Raw genomic sequence first — 22,103 nt, forward strand, 5'->3', positions numbered from 1 at the left:
ATCCGCTGCTAAATTCACTCCTAGATATCTAAAACACTTCACTTTCTCCAGTTTTTCTCCATTCAAACTTACCTCCCAATCTACTTGTCCCTCAACCCTACTGAAGCTAATTACCGTGCTCTTATTCACATTTACTCTCAGCTTTCTACTTTCTCACACTTTACCTAACTCAGTCACCAGCTTCTGCAGTTTCTCAACCGAATCAGCCACCAGCGGTGTATCAGCGAACAACAACTGACTCACTTCCCAAGCCCTCTCATCCACAACATACTGCATACTTGCCCCTCTCTCCAAAACTCTTGCATTCACCTCCCTAACAACCCTATCCATAAACAAATTAAACAACCATGGAGACATCACGCACCCCTGCCGTAAACCGACATTCACTGGGAACCAATCACTTTCCTCTCTTCCTACTCGTACGCATGCCTTACATCCTCGTTTAAAAACTTTTCACTGCCTCTAGCAACTAACCTCCCTCACCATATACTCTCAATACTTTCCACAGAGCATCTCTATCAGCTCTATCATATGCCTTCTCCAGATCCATAAATGCTACATATGAATCCATCTGTATTTCTAAGTATTTCTCAAATACATTCTTCAAAGCAAACACCTGATCCACACATCCTCTACCACTTCTGAAACCACACTGTTCTTCCCCAATCTGATGCTCTGTACATGCCTTCACCCTCTCAATCAATACCCTCCCATATAATTTCCCAGGAATACTCAACAAACTTATACCTCTGTAATTTGAACACGCACCTTCATCCCCTTATATATATATATATATATATATATATATATATATATATATATATATATATATATATATATATATATATATATATATATATATATATATATATATATATATATATATATATATATATATATATATATACAGATAGATAGATAGATGTACCGATAGATTCCTTGTGTATGAGGTTACACCACGGGCTAAATGTCGGTTTTGTGTGGCTGTATTATCATCATTAAAAGTCAAAGAACGTCTCACTGAGTTCATCATTTCCCTGTTACTGGAGGTAGCGCAGCCATGAAGCTGCAGGAGTTCCTGGAAAAGGAGTCCAGTAGTAAACCGAAGACCCTTTCATCAAAGGGGGTCCTCAGGCAATTGTAGATAAAGATGTGATAATACCTATTCAGGAACACATGTTAACGAGCAATGAGTAGAGGACAGTAGAGGAACAAGTCTATAATAGACTCAATCAACGAGTATTAATCACACAGGTTTACAGGAAGCCGACACGTCCTGTAGCCTGACAGCATACCCCATGGATCACCGAATATGTAACCCAGTGTAAGAGAGCCGATGTTCTGCTAGTCACACTATAGGTCGTATACTTCGATAAGAAGGTACGACAAGTCATTGAGCGGATAATATGTAGGTAAGCGAGCATAGAGCGCAGATCAGCAGGGAAAGTGTCCATGTGAACGAGCAGATAAAGCCGCTGATCTGTTGGCAAGAGGGAGCTGACGACCCCCTCCTGCAGGAGAGGGTGACCTTGACGCGGCCAGGTCAGAGCCGCCACCGCGCGCCACCAAGCGCGCTTATGAGCGGGTCTCCTGGCGCAACGAAAGCTCTTCTCGTCCTCAATAGGGAAGTGGGTGTTCGTCCCCACTCCTCCTCCCCGCTCCCTCCCTCCCTCACCCATCCCTCACCTGCTTGCTCAACCCTGCATCCCCCCCCCCACAACAACACCGCTCCCCCCTCCCACCCCCACACTATACGTTGCCCACCCGCCACACACGCATACTTGGGACTGAGCCAAAGGTTAATGCCTATTGCTGGAAATCATTCTGAAGGCAATCTTTTTTAAACTTTTGTCAATGTATAATGAGCTTGTGAGGACCGTCCTGGGTTGGGTTAGGACAGTAAGTAGCGAGACACAGGCTCAACTATCATAAATCGTTCCATTAATTTACATTTCCCTAAAAGTCAGTAGAACTAGATTAAATAACGAAAGAAAAAATATATAGTTATGATACTTCCATCCAGAACTTACAACTTGGGTCATGATTTCCTTACACATCAGGGCTGTGACCGACCTCTCGTGGGGATAGACCAACAAACTAATTTGGACGATCCAGATGAACGTCATAGAGTGTATGAATGGAGCCAGTAACGAACATGGCGAAGAAGCGAGGGAAATTATCCTCACGAAGCAGATGATGCAAGACATGAGGAGGCTATGTACCTTGATGGACCTTACCACAGGGCATTTCATTAACTCATTCTACATGCATTTTTTCCCCCCATTGAAGCTGTGTAAGTGTATGGCTGTATGGCGTTGATAATGGCAAGAATACCATGGTAACTTTCTGGCCAGGGAGAGATAACGAACGCTTCTCTTGTATTCTCAGTGAGTCGTTCCGAAACCTTGGTTGAGCAACGAAGCGTGTTGGGTCCCGGCGGTGAACTCTGCGTTCGAGAGACGTCATTCACTGTTTGTGTGTATTGCCTGTGTGGTGACCACCGGCAAGGTGATCTGTTTCCAGCAAGTCAAAATCACTGTCATTTCTGTCATCAAAATGCATTCATTACACAGCCTGTAAAATACACAGACAATATAATTGATGTTATTGTCTGCCATGATACCGTGCGTTCATTGAATGAAACTTTGACTCGTTTCACAATGGTGTTAGAGGATACGAGTACATAGCCTTGTTGGCATTAACAAATATTTCGACTTAAAGTCCTCCACACAAGAATGACTCGTACAATAATACATCTCGGATCTCGTACTGATAATTCAGCGAGTTCACATTTCATTATCATTTGTTTAAGTGTGCAAGAATATGCAAATGGTTTATCTGAATCGTTATCTTCTGTCGATTTTCATCTCAACGAACAATATCACCGTAGCTGGTAATCGAATACAATTTTGGACCTTGGATGGATTGGTCAATTTCCCGCACAGAATGTTCATAAAAAACAGAGAAAATAGTTTCACTCTCGAAAGTTTATAAACTTTTTATTCACTTCATCAGAATGTGAAGACAAAACACCCACAGTGAACCATGTTCTTGTGTCACAATTCCCTCGTGGTGACATGGCCTCTCATCATATCTCCGTGGGCCAAAGTAAGCGAAAGTTATTACTAAATTAATGATAACTAACCATTTTCTTTAACATGTACAGGTGATCGTGTGTTTATACAGAATATGATGTTTAATTTCACAATATATGCTTTAATGTTGATTAAACGAGTGTAATCATGACCGTTGTATGGTAAATTGACGTGTGATTGTTTAAAGACTGGATATGATCATGACTTTCCACCGTTCACACAACTAAACATCCTGCTTAACGTCCTCTAACAGGGAATAGTATTGAGATGAGCCCACATCAACAGGTGAAGTCAGCATCTAAATGGACGGACACCTGTTGTGTTCCATTTTTCTCGTTTGACTCTGGCTTTGGCTCCTGATGGAAATGGTTTTGTGTGATTGACGTAAAGTCACGCTCTTCCTGTGTGTAGATCTGGTCACGTTGATGGCATACAACAGGGCATGATGAATGAAAAATAGAAATAAAGATTTTATCATAGTAATTTATGAGTACTGTTAGGACTTTGCAACGCTGGCTTCCCTCCACTCTGCCTCACCAAAACCAGCAAACCATCCTGACCGGGAGGACGGCACGGCAGTGTCGTTCCAGCAGTCGCCGGGAGAGGGTGTGTTGCCGCTCGCTCTGAGTGTCGTCATCACGTGAATTTCTGAATTGTGACGTTTCTTGTGATTTGAGTTAATGTTCTTCAAATATTTCTAATTCAGTTGAGTATTAGTCTTGTAGTAAAGTCAAAACTGGGTCTTGTATTGTGTGATACGTGAGTGTTATTCATTAGAAAAATGTGAAAAGTTTAAGGAGGAACTCCAACACACTTTATGGTATAAGTGTGTACGGTGAAGTGACTGGAGTCGCAGTACATCGTAACCATGGGTAACAAGGCCTTCTCGCCCACCCACGATAACAATAAGCCCACCAAGACGAGAGGTGAGTGTTGATGACCGTGTACAGCTACGTAGTGTCCCTGGCTGCTACTGTGTTGACGTTTGTAGTTCTCAAGTGGAATACAACTTTACCCCCCCCCCCCCACACACACACACACACTCACTCACTCACTCACTCTTTCACACACACACACACACACCCTCTTTCACACACACACACACACACACTCACTCACTCTTTCACACACACACACACACACCCTCTTTCACACACACACACACACACACACACACTCACTCCCTCTTTCACACACACACACACACACACACACACACACACACACACACTCACTCCCTCTTTCACACACACACACACACACACACACACACACACACACACACACCCTCCCTCTTTCACACACACACACACACACACACACACACACACACACACACACACATTCACTCACTCTCACACACACACACATACGCACTCCCTTTTTCACACACACACACACACACACACACACACACACACACACACACACACACACACACACTCACTCACTCACTCACTCACTCACTCACTCCCTCCCTCTTTCACACACACACACACACACTCCCTCTCACACACACACACACACACACACACACACACACACACACACACACACTCTCTCTCTCTCTCTCTCTCTCTCTCTCTCTCTCTCTCTCTCTCTCTCTCTCTCTTTCACACACACACACACACACACACAATCTCTCTCTCTCTCTCTCTCTCTCTCTCTCTCTCTCTCTCTCTCTCTCTCTCTCTCTCTCTCACTCCCTCTTTCACACACACACACACACAATCTCTCTCTCTCTCTCTCTCTCTCTCTCTCTCTCTCTCTCTCTCTCTCTCTCTCTCTCTCTCTCGCTCGCTCGCTCTCTCTTTCACACACACACACACACACACACACACACACACACACTCACTCACTCACTCACTCACTCACTCACTCACTCACTCACACACACACACACACACACACACACACACACACACACACACACACACTCACTCACTCACTCACTCACTCACTCACACACACACACACACACACACACACACACACACACACACACACACACTCACTCACTCACTCACTCACTCACTCACTCACACACACACACACACACACACACACACACACACACACACACACACTCACTCACTCACTCACTCACTCACACACACACACACTCACTCCCTCCCTCCCTCCCTCCCTCCCTCCCTCCCTCCCTCTTTCACACACACACACACACACACACACACACACACACACACACACACACATTCGTTCGTCACCACAATTGGCTTGTTTCAGAGCTCGTCCACCAGATAGCTACAGACCAGTGCTTTACTTACCGTCGTGAACTTTGTAAACAAAGCATGAACAAATGCATGGCTTTGCGAGTGAACAACTCAGTTTTGTTAGTTAGGCTACGTGGTATGTCAACTACAGTATCACTGTTACTATTCATCATTTAATGTTTAGTCAAACTTATAATGTTTAAAACATATAATTTACTCTGTAAACATCTCTGTATATATTGCCCCCTGCCAGTGTAAATGTACTCACCCATATGCTTATCCAAAGTGTGGACACATCCAGCTCACCCTAATCTTAATCTCTTATGTGGTTACTTAACTAGTAATTACCATGACCTCTCACGTCTGTAATATCTGTAATACCTCGGTTGTGTAATGTCAGCCAAATGGCTACCTTCTTCATTATCCATTAACCGTTATTTACTTATATATATATATATATATATATATATATATATATATATATATATATATATATATATATATATATGATAGACATGTCCTAGGTATGATAACGACAGCCAGCCTTAACGACAAAGTCCACATCCAGGACGTCCTAAGAATAATAGCTTAGGCTTCCGCAAATAACTCCCGCCCTCAGGCATAACCCTGGCTCCTGCACATAGTCTGGTCCCAGCGCATAACCCTGGTTCTCATACGTACGTTTGGCCTCTGCGCATAACTGGCTCCCACATACAACTCTGGCTCCCACATATAACTCTGGCTCCCACATATAACTGTGGCTCCCACATATAACTGTGGCTCCCACATATAACTGTGGCTCCCACATATAACTCTGGCTCCCACATATAACTCTGGCTCCCGCATATAACTCTGGCTCCCACATATAACTGTGGCTCCCACATATAACTGTGGCTCCCACATATAACTGTGGCTCCCACATATAACTCTGGCTCCCACATATAACTGTGGCTCCCACATATAACTCTGGCTCCCACATATAACTCTGGCTCCCGCATATGACATATAACTGGCTCCCACATATAACTCTGGCTCCCACAAATAACTCTGGCTCCCACATATAACTCTGGCTCCCACACATAGCTCTGGCTCCCACATATAACTCTGGCTCCCACATATAACTCTGGCTCCCACATATAACTCTGGCTCCCACATATAACTCTGGCTCTCACACCATCGGTAATCAGTTGCCTGTTATTATTATGATGGCCCACTCTATTAATGTTGGTCACAAAAACCTGTTGACTACACAGGTATTGTTTTAACTTCTGTGAAGTCATTCGCAGATACGAATATTCGCCTTCAAGTGAAAGTTATTTTTCTTGTTTCTTGCACAGGAGCCAACGTCGTGACCAGGATTAGTAATTACAACACAATAGGATCATTTCTTGTGGAACACTCGAGACCTCCACTCTTCCAAGCACGTCAGAGAAAATGCGCACCACAACTTATGAGTCAGTGTTGTTTGTCCTGCGATCATGTTGTGGTGCTGCTGCACCTCCCTGGTCGGCGGTCGCAGTCGGTGTTAACCTCCTCATTCCCATCCTCCTCCTCCTCCTCCTCCTCCTCCTTCTCCTCCTTCTCTACCCCCCGCCTCACCTCCAGCAACTCTCCTACCGGAGCACGGTGGGTAGGACCAACCCGGGAGCTGCTCCTCACCCTCGCATTCTCCTCTTCGTTGTGGGACCACAACCGAAGCATTTCCTCACTGCCTCGCAGGAGTGATTCATTTCGTCTCGCATCATGCAGACGACATGTCTTTTTTTTTTTTTCACTGAATTCTTATTTACCCATGAAGGTGGTTAGATGATAGGAAGATGAGGTGGGACAGAGGAAGGGACAGTTTGAAATGGAAAAGAAGGCTGAAGTGTATGCATGTGTCTGGTGTAGGTTTTCAGCTGTATGTACGTAATTTACTGTATGACGTAGTGAGACCTTCCTATATGAGTGGGAAGTTTGCAGAGTAATGTGTGAAGATCGCAACAAAGAACCCACAAAACACACACACACACACACACACACACACACACACACACACACACACATTATATATATATATATATATATATATATATATATATATATATATATATATATATATATATATACAGAGAAAGATTTTACCTGTGAAATATTGCTTGATGCTCTGGCAAGACAGGCTGCCATAACTCAGAACCTGTGGTGAACAGGTATGTTTCCTACCACTTAGTCAGTGGTTAAAACCTGAACGTGTAATGAGTAGTTCATATGAGCGATGATAGTGTGTGCGTGCATATAACGCTGTGGTTAGGCTGCTCCATCTCATTATGTCTATTAGGACCCACTAACGATCTAAACATGTTTGATGATGCAATATTGATATTTGATGAAGGGACTAGTGTTTTCAGTAAGACGTTCGAAGTCTATTTTCGGAGAAGAGGCTTCGCCTGGGTGGGGGAAAAAGTTAATATTAACGAAAGTGAAGCTTTATAAATACGGGGTAAGCACTGTTGTTTACGGGCAGTGAACAGCATGTGAATAAACGCTTTTGTTTTCTGGTAATTAACTGTGTATACAAACTCTATTGTTTCCCGATCATCAACAGAGCTGTCTCTGTGACTCGTTTATGCGGGTCCCGGGTGTTAGCTTTTGATGCGAAATGAAATTGGTAACTAATATTGAACGATTATACACAGGATATTCTCTAAAGGTTATCACTACCAGACTGTGTGAGTTGGACCCCTGGACATTTTGACACAGAGGTCTGAAACCCCTAGGCAGTTTGTGTTGAGTTATTAACCTCAATTGAAAGACGTACTCTGATGGTGTTGTATGAAGGTCAAGGGTTAAGACTAGCAGTTTAGCCACTGAAGAACACTTATCACACACAGTTAAAAGCTGTGTGTGTAATGGATGTTCAAGACCTACGTGTATCTCCCGAGGAATTCCATAGCAGAATAAGATAGGAAGGAAGAGGAAGACGCTCAGCTGAGAGGAGTAAAGTACAGTGGATGTGGTCAGGGACGCATCGCCTCCAAGCGGTGGCCAGGTTACTGGGATCAGAACAGTGGATTGACGCATTGAATTTTAAAGAGTGGAAATTGCGAAACGAATGGGAAGAGGGGGAAAGGAAGTAAGTGGACGGACAGCTATAGGGGCCAAGGTCGTGTACATGAGTTTTTTGTTGAGTCTGGGTAAGACGAAGGTGTAACTTAAGTAACAGTTGACGCCACAGGGGTCAGGCAGTTGGTGGAGTTTAGGCAACAATGTTTAGAATAAAAAAAAGACGTCTGCTCCCTAGTTTAAATTAATGTTATCACATGTAGTAGCTCCCTCACTGTTACACAGTGAGAGAATTGCCTCAACATACCGCAGGATTGTGGTGTGTTGTCTAATTCCTAGAGTTGCGTAGACGCGTTTTCTTCTTGTACGACAGTTCCTAGAATTTCACTCCATCTGACTTTCTTGGGAATTAAATGTTTCATTTTTTGCTTTTGTACTGAGTGATTAAGTGTTGCCAACAGTCTGCTGTACCAGTAGGGTGGAATGTGAGGGTGGTGTGTTCTTTGTCATTCCTGAAAGGTTGACCTCACCCAGTGTCTTTCAGAGATCCACCCACACTATGTAGCCCATGTCTTCTACCCAAGACATATAGAGAGTTACTGACTGACTCGTCAAGGTGTCTAGTCTCATGTTCCTCTGACATTTGTCGTTTCCAGTTGCACAGTTCTGTGTGAACTAGACGCGCACTCATTTATTATGAATAGAAATCTACTTATTACAATATCTGAGTGTCAACGTAAACCACAGTAAACGTCCCACATAAATATTTTCATTTTGGAGGCTCGCGCTGTCACCACACAGCTTTTGTTTTCCCTCCTAACCTAGCCTCGCTATTGTTCAGTCAGGCTGTTGGTGGTGGTGGCTGGGCCACATAACCGTCCTGGATGGTCGGCCATACTGCTGTAACAATTCATATATATGTTTTTTTGTGAAAAGTTAGTTGGGTCAGCCGGGCCATCCCACAGTGTTCCCGCCTAATGACTCGTACAGTATCACGCTTAGCCACAGTATGCTACGTTCATAACCTCTCATTCCACTGTTGCAACATTTATGTAAACTTGGAATTACTTTGAGTCATTCATGTGTTGTACTTTGATAATTTCTTTGATATTTGACTAAAGATCCACTGAATTTTCTGTCACCATTTGGAAATAACATCCTACCGGCACGACAGGCGTGGAAGACTTAGTAAAATACTGCCACTAAATTCCAAATGTGCGAAATGCACAAAACGAAAGATCACCTTAAAGATCCGGGACCCAAGACCCTTCACCACCCTGCTTGCTATCATCAGTCTGGGAAGCACAGTAGAGAATATCAAGAGTACACTGAGCAAAGTGTACCAGATCAGCCAGGCTGCTGGGGGCTCTGTGGATCTGGTGGCTGTGGCTTCCAGCAACTTAGTCGACTAACGACCCAACCCAACAGCCTTGGCCAGCTCGGGCTGTGGAGATAACACCGTAAACTCCGCCAGATATTCACTCCTGCCAGAGAGAAATGAAGCTATTTTTCTTTCTTCATCTTAACACTTGGTTAGGAGTTAAGATACTGGATGGCCAGCACTTAAGGCTTTATGGCTGTGATCTGTGGAGGCGCAGCGATAAGAGTGTGGCGGGAATATAAACTGAGAGAAAACGTCATAGTACGAGTTTCTGGTGTCGATCTCCTCTCCCTTAATGACTTCATCCCAATTTGACGTCCATTCCCTCACTCAAGGCAGTAGTTCAGAGCCGAACGATCCCTTCCTTCCTCGTGTAAAAGTTTTCACTCGGAACACTTCCTGGCAAACTCGTATTGGCTATAAAATTCTTTACTTATATTTGAAGATGATAACATGGTACTGTAACCTTGATTATTATGTGGTCATGAAGGCATGTTATCTGCATGAAGTTATGAAATACTTAACATTTGAAGACCATTAGGGACTGGAAGGTTAACCAAAATAATTAAATGTCAATTAAATACATCAACCTTTATCAGCTAAAGTTAAATATAATTTCATTTATGTCTTAGTCAAAGGGCTTTTTTCTTTTGTAAAGTTAACTTTGCGGTTTTATTTTTTCTGCCTAAAGAATTGTTATTGTAATTCCTTTTCGTGGAGTGACTATGATTATCGATAATTTTACCCTTTTAGAATTTGCCATGCATTTGCTTAATATTTTCCTACCGTGAATATTGGAATTAGGTACTACTCCAGTGTGCGTATTACGGCTACCAACAACTTGATATGACAAGTGTGTAAATGTAACTTGCATCTAACTCCGAGGGTGAAGATGAACCTCCAAAACCTGTGGAAGGCGTACGTAAAGTGAGGTTTGAGCAGGACTCGACCAGTGTGTTTGTCATTAGCAGCGCCATGCTAAGGATTTTAGGGTGTTCGATATCGCATTTGATTCCATCAATACTCGAGGACCATCACTCGCTGACTCGTCTGACTGCTCACTCACCACGTAAACTCTCCGAGGTCGCGCGACCCCGTCATTGTAGCCACGGTTAGAACTATTTGACCCCCGTTTAGACCTGAGGTCTGAACGCCAGGGGTCGATGGATCAGAGCTTATAACACCGAGGCTACTCCCAGGACGGAGCGGTTTCCTGATGTTATGGTAGACTTAACCAAGTCCTTAGCTGAGTTGTGTTTGTGGTTATCAATACCTAACTTTGGCTTCTGTTAAGAAATGACGGCTTTCTGTTTCCGATCAGATAAGCATTATTTTTTTCATTAAGTGCTCAGTGTTTTGCTTGTCTCTGAGAGGAGGCATTTATATAAACAGTAGAACTTAGGAATGTGTCTTCGTGTTTTTGAAACCATGTTCTTTTAGAGTAAGATGAGGTGGAAGTCTGGCAGTCGTGCTGTCAAAACCATGGTGTCTCTGGAAGGCAGAGCCTAAAGCTGTTCCATCGTGTTCTTGAAACCATGGTCCCTCTACCATGGTGCCTCAACCATCCAATTAACGTACTGCCAGCCGCTGACATCAGCTGCTTCATATTGGAAGACCACAGCCCCCAGCAAAGATGTTAATAGAATTTCATTCAGCATGGGAGCGTGTTGACGTTTCAGGTACAATGTGGGGAGAACACACTTGGTGTGCCCAGTACTTCTCACAACTGGCGTCGGGTGGAGGGGAGATTGCCATTTAGGTCTGCCACATTTGTGCTTTATTTCGGGAATGATGTATTCGGTAGACGGACTCCCGTGGAACTTGTATCCAGGAGAAGAGAGGGAAGGTAGCATGAGCAGTGTGATGCACAGAGCTGTCACATTATATTTTCCTGTAGTGCTTATCGATTAGATAGCACTCTCTCTCTCTCTCTCTCTCTCTCTCTCTCTCTCTCTCTCTCTCTCTCTCTCTCTCTCTCTCTCTCTCTCTCTCTTTCTCTCTCTCTCTCTGTATGTGTGTGAACGAATGTGGCCTTTTTTGTCTGTTCCTGGAGCTACCTCGCTGGAGGAGGAGGGGGGCAAATGCTGTTGCGTGTGTGGCGGGGTGGTGACGGGATTGGATGAAGGCAGCGAATATGGATATGTACATGTGTATATATGTATATGTCTGTGCATGTATATGTATGTATACGTTGAAAAATATATGTATGTATATGTGCGTGTGTAGGCGTTTATGTATGTGCTTGTGTATGTGGGTGGGTTAGGCCATTCCTCGTGTGTTTCCTTGCGCTACCTCGCTAACGCGGGAGACGGCGGTTAAGTATAATGAATAGATAAGTAATAAATGAATGATATATATATATATATATATATATATATATATATATATATATATATATATATATTCGCCATTTCCCGCGTTAGCGATGTAGCGTTAAGAACAGAAGACAACCTTAGATGGAATATCTCTCTTGGCCCCTTCTCTGTTCCTTCTTTTGGATAATTATAAAAGAATTAAGAAAAATAAAAAAAGATAGATCATATATATATATATATATATATATATATATATATATATATATATATATATATATATATATTTATATATTCCTTCTTTGCTCCAGGAGTCAGTCCCTCCTATCCTTGACGCTTCTGCAGCACTCAGGAAGCTGGCCACGTCCACTGGTCAGGACCACAGGTCACAGCGTGTTTTGGTTGTGAATATGCGTCTGTCTCTGTGCTTACAGTCAGGGTAATTGTGAAGTAAGTGCTCGGTGTTTGGTTTATTCTAGTTGTATTGTGGGCACGAAGGGTCTTGAGACGTGTTGAAACAGTGTTTGAAAGCGTTACCAGTGATGGATGGTGACCAGAATGTATGCGTGAGAGTGTGTCTTGTGTTTGGGGAGTGTGGTTTCACATGGGTTCATGTCAGGAGGGTTGGAGTTTGAGTTGTGAAGGTCGGTTGTGTAGTGTTTGTCGTGGAAATCTACAGTACTTTAGAGCGAGATACCTTTGATAAGACTGCAGTATACTCTCAATGATACAGTCTCGCCAGAGGTGACTTTTCTCTCGTGATGTGACATCGAATGAGCGGAGTTCGGTTAACACACACACACACACACACACACACACACACACACACACATTTAGTTTATATTATGAACTGCATCCGACCATGTTTACGGCCTTACCGAAGCGCTCAGTGGTAGAACACTGACAACTTGATTCCCCTTATGTGGCGGCACTGTCCTTAATATGTTTTTCTCTTTTTTTTTTCTTGTCTGAATGTGGCATTATTGACTGGAAGTGCTGTTTGCTAAGACTGTGATTGCGTTTGACAGTGCATTCACTTGTTCGTCGTTTCTCAATGTAGTTGAGGTAGCGCCGGTAACGGACGAGGACTGGCCTCATTTGTTCACATCCACTCCCTACCTGTCACCGAAACCAGGGCCTTCATCCACAGCTAAGCCCTGGTTCAGCCAACTGAGTGCGCGTTGGAACCTGTGTGCCATAACGCCCCAATTCTCTCTAACCCATGCACGCCTCTCACCCTCTTGAATATTCAGGTACCGATAACTCGAAACTTCTTTCATTCCATCCTTCCACCTCTTTCTCGGTCTTCCCCTTCCCATCGCCGCTTCCACTCCTAATATATAGATCCTTTTAGTCTGTCCTCCGTCGCTTATCCTCTACATATATCCAAACCATTTCAGCACATCCTCTTCAGCTTTCCCAAGCTTACTCCACTTATTATTTATATTGTCATTCCTCACACGTTCCACCCTCCGTATTCTTCTTATTGTCTTCATTGATTTCCTATCGAACATGTCCAAATTCTCCTTTATTTTGCATACAGGGACCACGACAAGCATCCATACAACACCATTGGGATGCCGCTCATACACCATCAGACATACCAACCTTTGCCCTCACAGACAGTGCCATCTTTTTCCTCACATTTCTCACCGCCTCTGCAACTCTCATCAACCGTATGTCTCACGTAAGCAACCATAGTTCCGCCGGCTGCCGTGTCCACTCCCGGTTATCTAAAACTTTCCACTTCCTCCAGGTTCTCTACCACTCAGACCAACCTGGCGATCCCCTCCCCCACCTCGTAACTTCATTTTTATTCACATCAACTCTCATTCACGGGCCGCTCAGGGTCGAGCGCATAGGTTCCAATCCTGGTTACGGCATTCGGTCCGCAGTTAACCCAGGTGTTCATCCACCACCCCTAGGGGTTGGTCGATAAAATGGATACCTGGCTCATGCTATATATATATATATATATATATATATATATATATATATATATATATATATATATATATAATAATAATAAATATGAATATATGATAATAATAATAATAATAATAATAATTATTATTAATTAGGGGAGAAAGAATACTTCCCACGTATTCCCTGCGTGTCGTAGAAGGCAACTAAAAGGGGAGGGAGCGGGGGGCTGGAAATCCTCCCCCTCTCGTTTTTTTTTTAGTTTTCCAAAAGAAGGAACAGAGAATTGGGCCAGGTGAGGGTATTCCCTCAAGGCCCAGTCCTCTGTTCTTAACGCTACCTCGCTAATGCGGGAAATGGCGAATAGTTTGAAAGAAAAAAAGAAAAGAATAATAATAATGATAATAATGATAATAAAATAAATAAATATATATATATATATATATATATATATATATATATATATATATATATATATATATATATATATATATATATATATCGTTAATGAGATGGCCTTGATTAGGGAATCAGCTGACCATGCCGTCTCAGCTAACATAAAAAAAACTCAGACAGCAGCTTCTGCAGTTTCTCACTTGGGTCTGCAACGTGAGTAGTGTCGTCTGTAAACATCAGCTGACTCATCTCCCAGCCCCATCCCTCCCCGGCCCCAACCCTCCCTAGCCCCCAACAACCCTTGACCCGCCCCTCTCTCCAAGAACCCGGCATTTGCCTCCCTCAATTACCCATTAACAGATTAAACAGCAGAGATGACATCACCTACCCTTGAGGCAGACCTACCTTTGCTTGGAACGTTTCACCCTTATGTTTATCTAGTATTATACATCTGTATTCAGACAACAACAGACCACTTGGTCCTAACGTGGTTGTTTGTGATAGTGGATGAGAACAGAATCTCATTTTATGTGGTCGGGGTAGAGCGACCTACAGATTTTTCAAAGAGGAAGACCTGTTCTTCGTGTGTGTTTATAAGTTTGTAGGCAAAATGCTTATATTTACTGTTGCCATATTCATCTGTTTTTGTAGACATCTCAAGGTCTGTAGATCTGTGGTTGTGGGTAATAACATCGTATACTAGATTTCCTTCTGTGTTATGCTTCAATAACGAATCATTGCACTAACGCTGTACGTAGATGACTTTATAGTTTTGAATAACGTTCTGGCGTTATTTAGGCGCCATCGCTTTTCACTTGTTTTATTACATATTTGTATTCCACGTTTTTTTTTTTCCTATGCAGCTCTGGAGGTATCTGATATATGGCTGTAGTATTTTCACACTTGTCGTATATACTTTTTCCGAATTGACTTAACCTGTCCTTATGTGCACTTATGTTCATCTTGTCCTGAGACCTCCATTGTCACTAATGTTCACCTCTCATATATATATGTATATATGTATATATATATATATATATATATATATATATATATATATATATATATATATATATATATATATATATATATATATATATATATATTTGTGTGTGTGTGTGTGTGTGTGTGTGTGTGTGTGTGTGTGTGTGTGTGTGTGTGTGTTTTCAATACATATCACTTGTGAAACCTTATTCATTCTATTATTATTATTCAAGATAACAAGGGGGAAACATCATCTCAGTCTAAAAACATTCTGTACGTCTTCCGTTAACAATGCACTCTGATGGTTACCCTCCCTCATTCGTCACACTGTTCGCTTTGAAAACGGATTACTGAGAGAGAGAGAGAGAGAGAGAGAGAGAGAGAGAGAGAGAGAGAGAGAGAGAGAGAGAGAGAGTCTCTCACATTCCTGGCGTGTAGAAGACAAGGTTTCCTCGTCCTGGTCCGTGTGCACCATTTTCCCTCCACATTGTCCTGGGTCACGGCTCCAGCAGGTGTAGGCCCGCCCCAGGGCTGGAGCCAGCGCGCCCCCACACTGCGCGTTGGCTGGGGAGACTTCCTGTTGTATCGTGGGAGCTACGCCTGGGGCCTCCAGCCGTGACCCAGGAGCTTTTCACTGTCTTAGGGTCTTTATTGCCTCGGTCAGAAACTCTCTCTCTCTCTCTCTCTCTCTCTCTCTCTCTCTCTCTCTCTCTCTCTCTCTCTCTCTCTCTCTCTCTCTCTCTCTCGGGTCTCTACGGTCGATCGGTTGCCGTTACTGACGTGAATAATCACGGGTCGGGCACGCATGGGTTCGAATCCTGGGTGCGGCAGTCGACACAACAGCCAGTCCCAGCTGTTTATCCTCTCCTTGGGGCCTTAGGCTTGTGTGTGTGTGTGTGTGTGTGTGTGTGTGTGTGTGTGTGTGTGTGTGTGTGGGTGTGTACATAAGAGAGGGAAGACATGGTATATATACAAGGTTGACAGACGGGACAACATGAGTTTAAACCTCTCTACCCGTGATATACAAACACTAACCTCAAAATCTAGTCACACACACACACACACACACACACACACACACACACACACACACACACACACACACACACGTGCAGTAGGTGGTAATGCGCCACAGGCCAGGGAGATCTATCACCACACTACCCGTCTGGGTATTTCGGGAGGGTTTGTGACGCCTGCGTAATGAGCCAGCACTTCAGTGGCGATCACGTTTCATTCTTATTTTTTAACCCCGAGCTGCTCTCTCTTTTTCTCTCTGATTTACCCACACGTGGGCTGCTGCTGGTCTTCCCTCCATAAACATACACGGCTTCTCCACGCCACACATACTGCGTGAATACACATCGCTGACACATCTCGTTCTTTGTGGCTACGTTTTCCTGCGGTGAGCGTCACGCGCTAGCCCTGCCTTTAGGCAGAATTTTGTCATAAGTGAATTTAGAAGTATTGCTCTCTCTCTCTCTCTTTCTCTCTCTCTCTCTCTCTCTCTCTCTCTCGGTAATGCATGATATAAATGCTGAACTGCTCATGATGGACTCCAGAGGACTTTTTCCTTCAGTTTTCTGCCGTGTGTTGACAGTCGTCATTCTTTACCAGGTTTCACATGTCAGCGTTTTCTCGTCAGTCCGGAGACTAGTAGAGGATTTTAGCGTGTTTCCTGTTCAGTTTTCAACAGTTATATTAATGTTCATCAGGATCAGAATTGTTTTAGTGTACGATTGTGTTTTATTTTCTTCCTTGACTGTGTAAGACAGCTGTTCCTTTATCATGGTATTAGCTTAGTTGAGGCTAGACTTGTGTGAGCCTCGATTTTGATATTTAGTTATGTCTTTGTTTCAGTAATCGTTATGATTCGTTGTTTTGCATGAACGGTGATTATAAGGTGTAAATTGTGTCTTATCTGTTGTAAATCGAACTTTTTGGATCTTTTTTTTTGATTAGTGGATGACTGGCTATGATTATCATGTAGTTTTATAAAAGAATGCGTAGTGCAAACATGGAACTTTATGCAGATGTGCACACGAAACTGCAGTGTAAACATGGAACTTCATGCAGATGTACACACGAACCTACAGTGTACACATGGAAATTCATACAGATTCATAGAGGAAACTAGTATAAACACAGCTGTACCTGCAGAAGAATTTATCAGTAAACTTTGAAGAAAAAATTCATGTTAGATCAATTAGAAATTTATTCTCACATTAGAAGACCTCGGTGCTTAAGTGATCATAACTATGATGCTTAAGTGATCATAACTATGATGCTTGAGTGATCATAAGTATGGTGTTTAAGTGATCATAACTATGATGCTTAAGTGATCATAACTATGGTGTTTAAGTGATCATAACTATGGTGTTTAAGTGATCATAACTATGGTGCTGAAGTGATCATAACTATGGTGTTTAGGTGATCATAACTATGATGCTTAAGTGATCATAAGTATGGTGTTTAAGTGATCATAACTATGATGCTTAAGTGATCATAACTATGGTGTTTAAGTGATCATAACTATGGTGCTTAAGTGATCATAACTATGGTGTTTAGGTGATCATAACTATGATGCTTAAGTGATCATAAGTATGATGTTTAAGTGATCATAACTGTGATGCTTAAGTGATCATAACTACGGTGCTTAAGCGATCATACAGGACAGACATCGAAACCAGTTTCACGTTGTGTGGAGAACATCCCTGGTTTGTTGTGTTTTTTTTTTACACTGCTTCGCGTCCTGCTGACAACAGGTCTTGCTGATTTTCCTCCCTTTGTCTACTAGTAAGAATTTCAAGAACAATTTTTTTTTTACTTTTCATGTTCACTTGAATGTTCTTTTGAATCCTCCATTCTCTTATTTTTTGTATCCTTCCTTCAGTCATTCCCGCGTTCGTCCAGTCACTCCACTTTTATCATTAACGTAATCATTACTCACACATCAGCTGCTTCTTCCCCATCTCATCTCCCCTTCATTCTTTCTCCCTTGGTCGTCCCTTCTCATCGACTTGGCCCCCTGGTACTTCCTCCGTCCCTTCCAGCCTCGACATCTGGCATGTGAGGTGGGAGGAGGTGACCGACACTCCCCTTGCAGGTACCCGCCGCCCTCCTCCTCTGCACAGCTGACAGCACCCTCTGCTTCCTCCACATCCCCTGCACGTGTGCCGCCACCCCGCCCTCATAAACACAGAATGCCGGGCGCTGGTGGATCATGACCCGTGTGTGTGTCTACATGTCTATGCTCCTTTGAGTGTGGAGTACCTCTTTTTCGAAATCTGTTGGAAAATTGTTTGCATATATATATATATATATATATATATATATATATATATATATATATATATATATATATATATATATATATGTGTGTGTGTGTGTGTGTGTGTGTGTGTGTGTGTGTGTGTGTGTGACGTGTGTTTATGTCAATTGAATAATGCATCATCTGGACGTGTGTTTGGTTTTTGTGTTTATCATCATTTTCAAGATGAGGCCACGCCCGCACCCCTGGCTGTACAGGTCGCAGGTGAGCAGCCGTAGGTGGCGACTGCTCAGGGCGAGTGGAAGCTGGGGATGGGGTGAGCCAGCACCAAGGACAGCAATACACAAGAGTCCTTCAAGTTTAGACTGAAATTTCCATCTTTCAGACGAGTTATTTTGTATCTCTATCCGTCCTTGGCATTCTCTCTGTCCTTACATTTTACCTACGGAAATCTAAATGCTCTACTTTATGTTTATTTAGCAAAGACAGACAGACAGACAGACAGACAGACAGAGAGACAGAGAGGAGTAGTGGATACTGTGGCACCACACATGGATGTGCTCACTTCTCGTGAATTGTTCATCATGAGTCATCTCTTAGTACTTCCTGAAGGGGATTTTTCAGTTTTCAGGGTGGAGATCTTACCCCGGTGGCAAACACTGGAAATAGTAAAAAAAAAGAATTATTCAGAACTTCAGCGGTAAGGAAGGATGGAAGAGATGAGCGAGAGTTGGTGCCACACTTGTGTGCACAGCTGGCGCAGTGGGGTGAGGGGGAGGGGGGAGGGTTGATGTATGAGAGAGGGGGGGCTGGGCCTGCTGAGAGGGGGGGAGATTGATGTGTGAGAGGGGGCTGGGCAAGCTGGCAAGGGGGGGTGGGTGTGGATTCATGCTAGGAGAGGTCCCCCACTAACATTTTTACCCCCCCTCGCCATGTTACCTCCCCTCATTGGCCTTTTCCTACATATTTAAGTTTGTGAAACGATCTGTTGTTCATCATGTCGTACTTTGTATTCCCTGTGATGGCAGTCCATGTACACCTCATTATAGCGTTTCCCACGCAGCCAACACACACACACACGCCCCTGTCCATGTATTTTCAAGCCTTTTTTAATTTTGAGTTTTATGATTACATGATGTGGCTCACTATACCTATTTTTACCTCCTGCCAGAGTCTTTCCCACTCCCAGTTTTCTATTGCGAATGTACGTCTGTGAATGACTTTTCTTCAACAATATATTTATCTGTAACTAGCGTACGTGAAATCGTCTTCATTTCTAATCTCCACCATTTCCTCCGGTACATTTATCACGTTCATGAGACTTGTGTCGTGCGTTATGGCCACGGACGAGCACGGACCACCATCACGTGACGGACGTGAGAGAGAGAGAGAGAGAGAGAGAGAGAGAGAGAGAGAGAGAGAGAGAGAGAGAGAGAGAGAGAGAGAGAGAGAGAGAGAGAGAGAGAGAAGAGAGAGAGAGAGAGAGAGAGAGAGAGAGAGAGAGAGAAGAGAGAGAGAGAGAGAGAGAGAGAGAGAGAGAGAGAGAGAGAGAGAGAGAGAGAAGAGAAGAGAAGAGAGAGAGGAGGCAACTATGGAGTCAGGTCACAGGAAGAGGAAACTTGGACACCTTCACGCGCGCTGCACACGGCCGCCATGCAGTCGACTCCTCTTCCTCTCATGCTTGCGTCGGTGCTTTGTCGCTCTCGAGGGGGGTCGAGTGCGTGTGCATAAAAGCGCCGCGGACGTTCTTGCGTGCCGGCAAGTTTTAAAAGCTCAGGGTAAAAGTGTCGCTCCGGAAACATTGCCGTGGCTGTGGATGGGTTGGTGTGGTGGGGGAGGAAGAGGGGTTACAATTACTGTACAGTGGACGGTCAGTAACTGAACCACGACAGGTCCGGAAGAGGATGACCATGTTGTGAAATCATACTCTTGTTTGTTGTAGTCTTGTTTGTTGTAGTCTTGCTTGTTGTAGCCTTTTGTTTTAGTATTTGTTGTAGTTCTTGCTTGTTGTAGTCTTGTTTGTCGTAGTCTTGTTTGTTGTAGTCTTGTTTGTTGTTGTCTTTGTTGTAGTCTTGCTTGCAGCAATGCAGAAATTACATGAATTTTGTAGCTGCCAGTTCCCAGACCAGACATATACGTTTTCATGTTTTTTCTGCAACTGGTTAGCTAGAGAAGCGGACAGAGAAAAATACTTTAGAAAATTATGTTATGGTCACGTAAGTCGTGCTGGTAATTCAGCTACCGTTTCCTCCGTTGATTTCTACACGAAGGTAATCTGTGGACAACGTAGCTGTTATCTTGTCATACCAGCACAGTGATGATGGCCAGCAGGTGTGGGAGACAGAGGGACGTGTACAATATATGTGTGAGTAAGCCTTTATGTCGACTCGAACACCATATTTAGAAGGATCTAAGATTTTCTCACTTTTGTGACCTATTTTGGAAAGACCGTGTCGGAAATTCACCACCAGATCTCTAGTGGTCAGTTTTCTCCCCAACCAAACGCCATGACTGACCTCACCTGACCTAGGAAGTGGCTGGAGGTGATCTGAGGTTCGCGCGGTCACTCCTTCCCCCATGAGGAGGACTGTTTTTCACCCGGACAAAAATGTTTATACCTCTGTCCTGCTCCACAGCCCCGGTCAGCCACTGCACTGTCTGCGATACGTTGTTTGTTGTCAGCAAATCAAATGATTATGTCTTAATCTATCTCATCCACCAGAAGGTCTCTCCTGATGGTATACTTTACTTACGTGTGGGAGTGGCAGTGACGTCTCTTGGCCTAACATTTGCAGACTGTTATATGTGTGACGAAAAATAAAGTACTGCAAGATGCAGCTCATTATCTGAAGAATATTACCGAGACGTTGATTATATGTGTCGTCACTTAAGAAGAACTCGCAGGGAGCTGCCAAAGCTCATGGATGAGATATCTGTCCTGAAATTCACGTATGAGCTTTCCTTGATGTCCAATTGGAGTCAAAATATGGCAGAAACATCCCCAATGTGTGTGTGTGTGTGTGTGTGTGTGTGTGTGTGTGTGTGTGTGTGTGTGTGTGGGAAGTCCGCCGATCTAAGAAGTTGTATGAATGCCAGCAGTAGTGTTGTAAACTTGTATCCATGAAGAGCTTATACCAAATGCTTCACCAACAAGCAGCCAGGTTGATACATAAGATTGTTATAATGGTTATTCTAACACGCACCTTGAGCAGCAGATACACAGGTTCTTAACACCATCGAACACTAAGAACAGCATCAGAACACAAACCTATGTTGTGGATGACTGCTCGCTGCCAGACATGACCAAGAGATACATCACCTGATGCAACAAAGAAGATTAATTAGATTAAATTGTTTATTGTATGAATCCGAAAGTCAGTAATACGATCATGAAAAAAAGTGTAACGTATAAAAAGAACTAATGGTATTTATGATTTTACATCTCCAGCTGCCGAGTGCAAACTTGAG

General features: G+C 43.3%; 1 protein-coding gene across 2 annotated transcripts in view; it reads left to right on the plus strand.

Moving 5' to 3' along the window:
• LOC139761939 (breast cancer anti-estrogen resistance protein 3 homolog) overlaps window positions 1-22,103 on the plus strand; it is a 680,749-nt gene that overhangs the window by 127,206 nt on the left and 531,440 nt on the right. Inside the window, exon 1 of one of the 2 annotated variants that reach the window (XM_071686632.1) lies at window positions 3,673-4,021. The exons of the other annotated variant lie outside the window; for it this stretch is intronic. Coding sequence (XP_071542733.1) covers window positions 3,964-4,021 — 58 coding nt within the window. The 5' untranslated portion in view covers window positions 3,673-3,963. Of the gene's footprint in view, window positions 1-3,672; window positions 4,022-22,103 lie in introns of those variants that run through there. 2 annotated transcript variants of the gene reach the window in all.

The sequence above is a fragment of the Panulirus ornatus genome, chromosome 42, assembly GCF_036320965.1.
Source record: "Panulirus ornatus isolate Po-2019 chromosome 42, ASM3632096v1, whole genome shotgun sequence".
In the NCBI taxonomy this organism is placed as follows: Eukaryota; Metazoa; Arthropoda; class Malacostraca; order Decapoda; family Palinuridae; genus Panulirus; species Panulirus ornatus.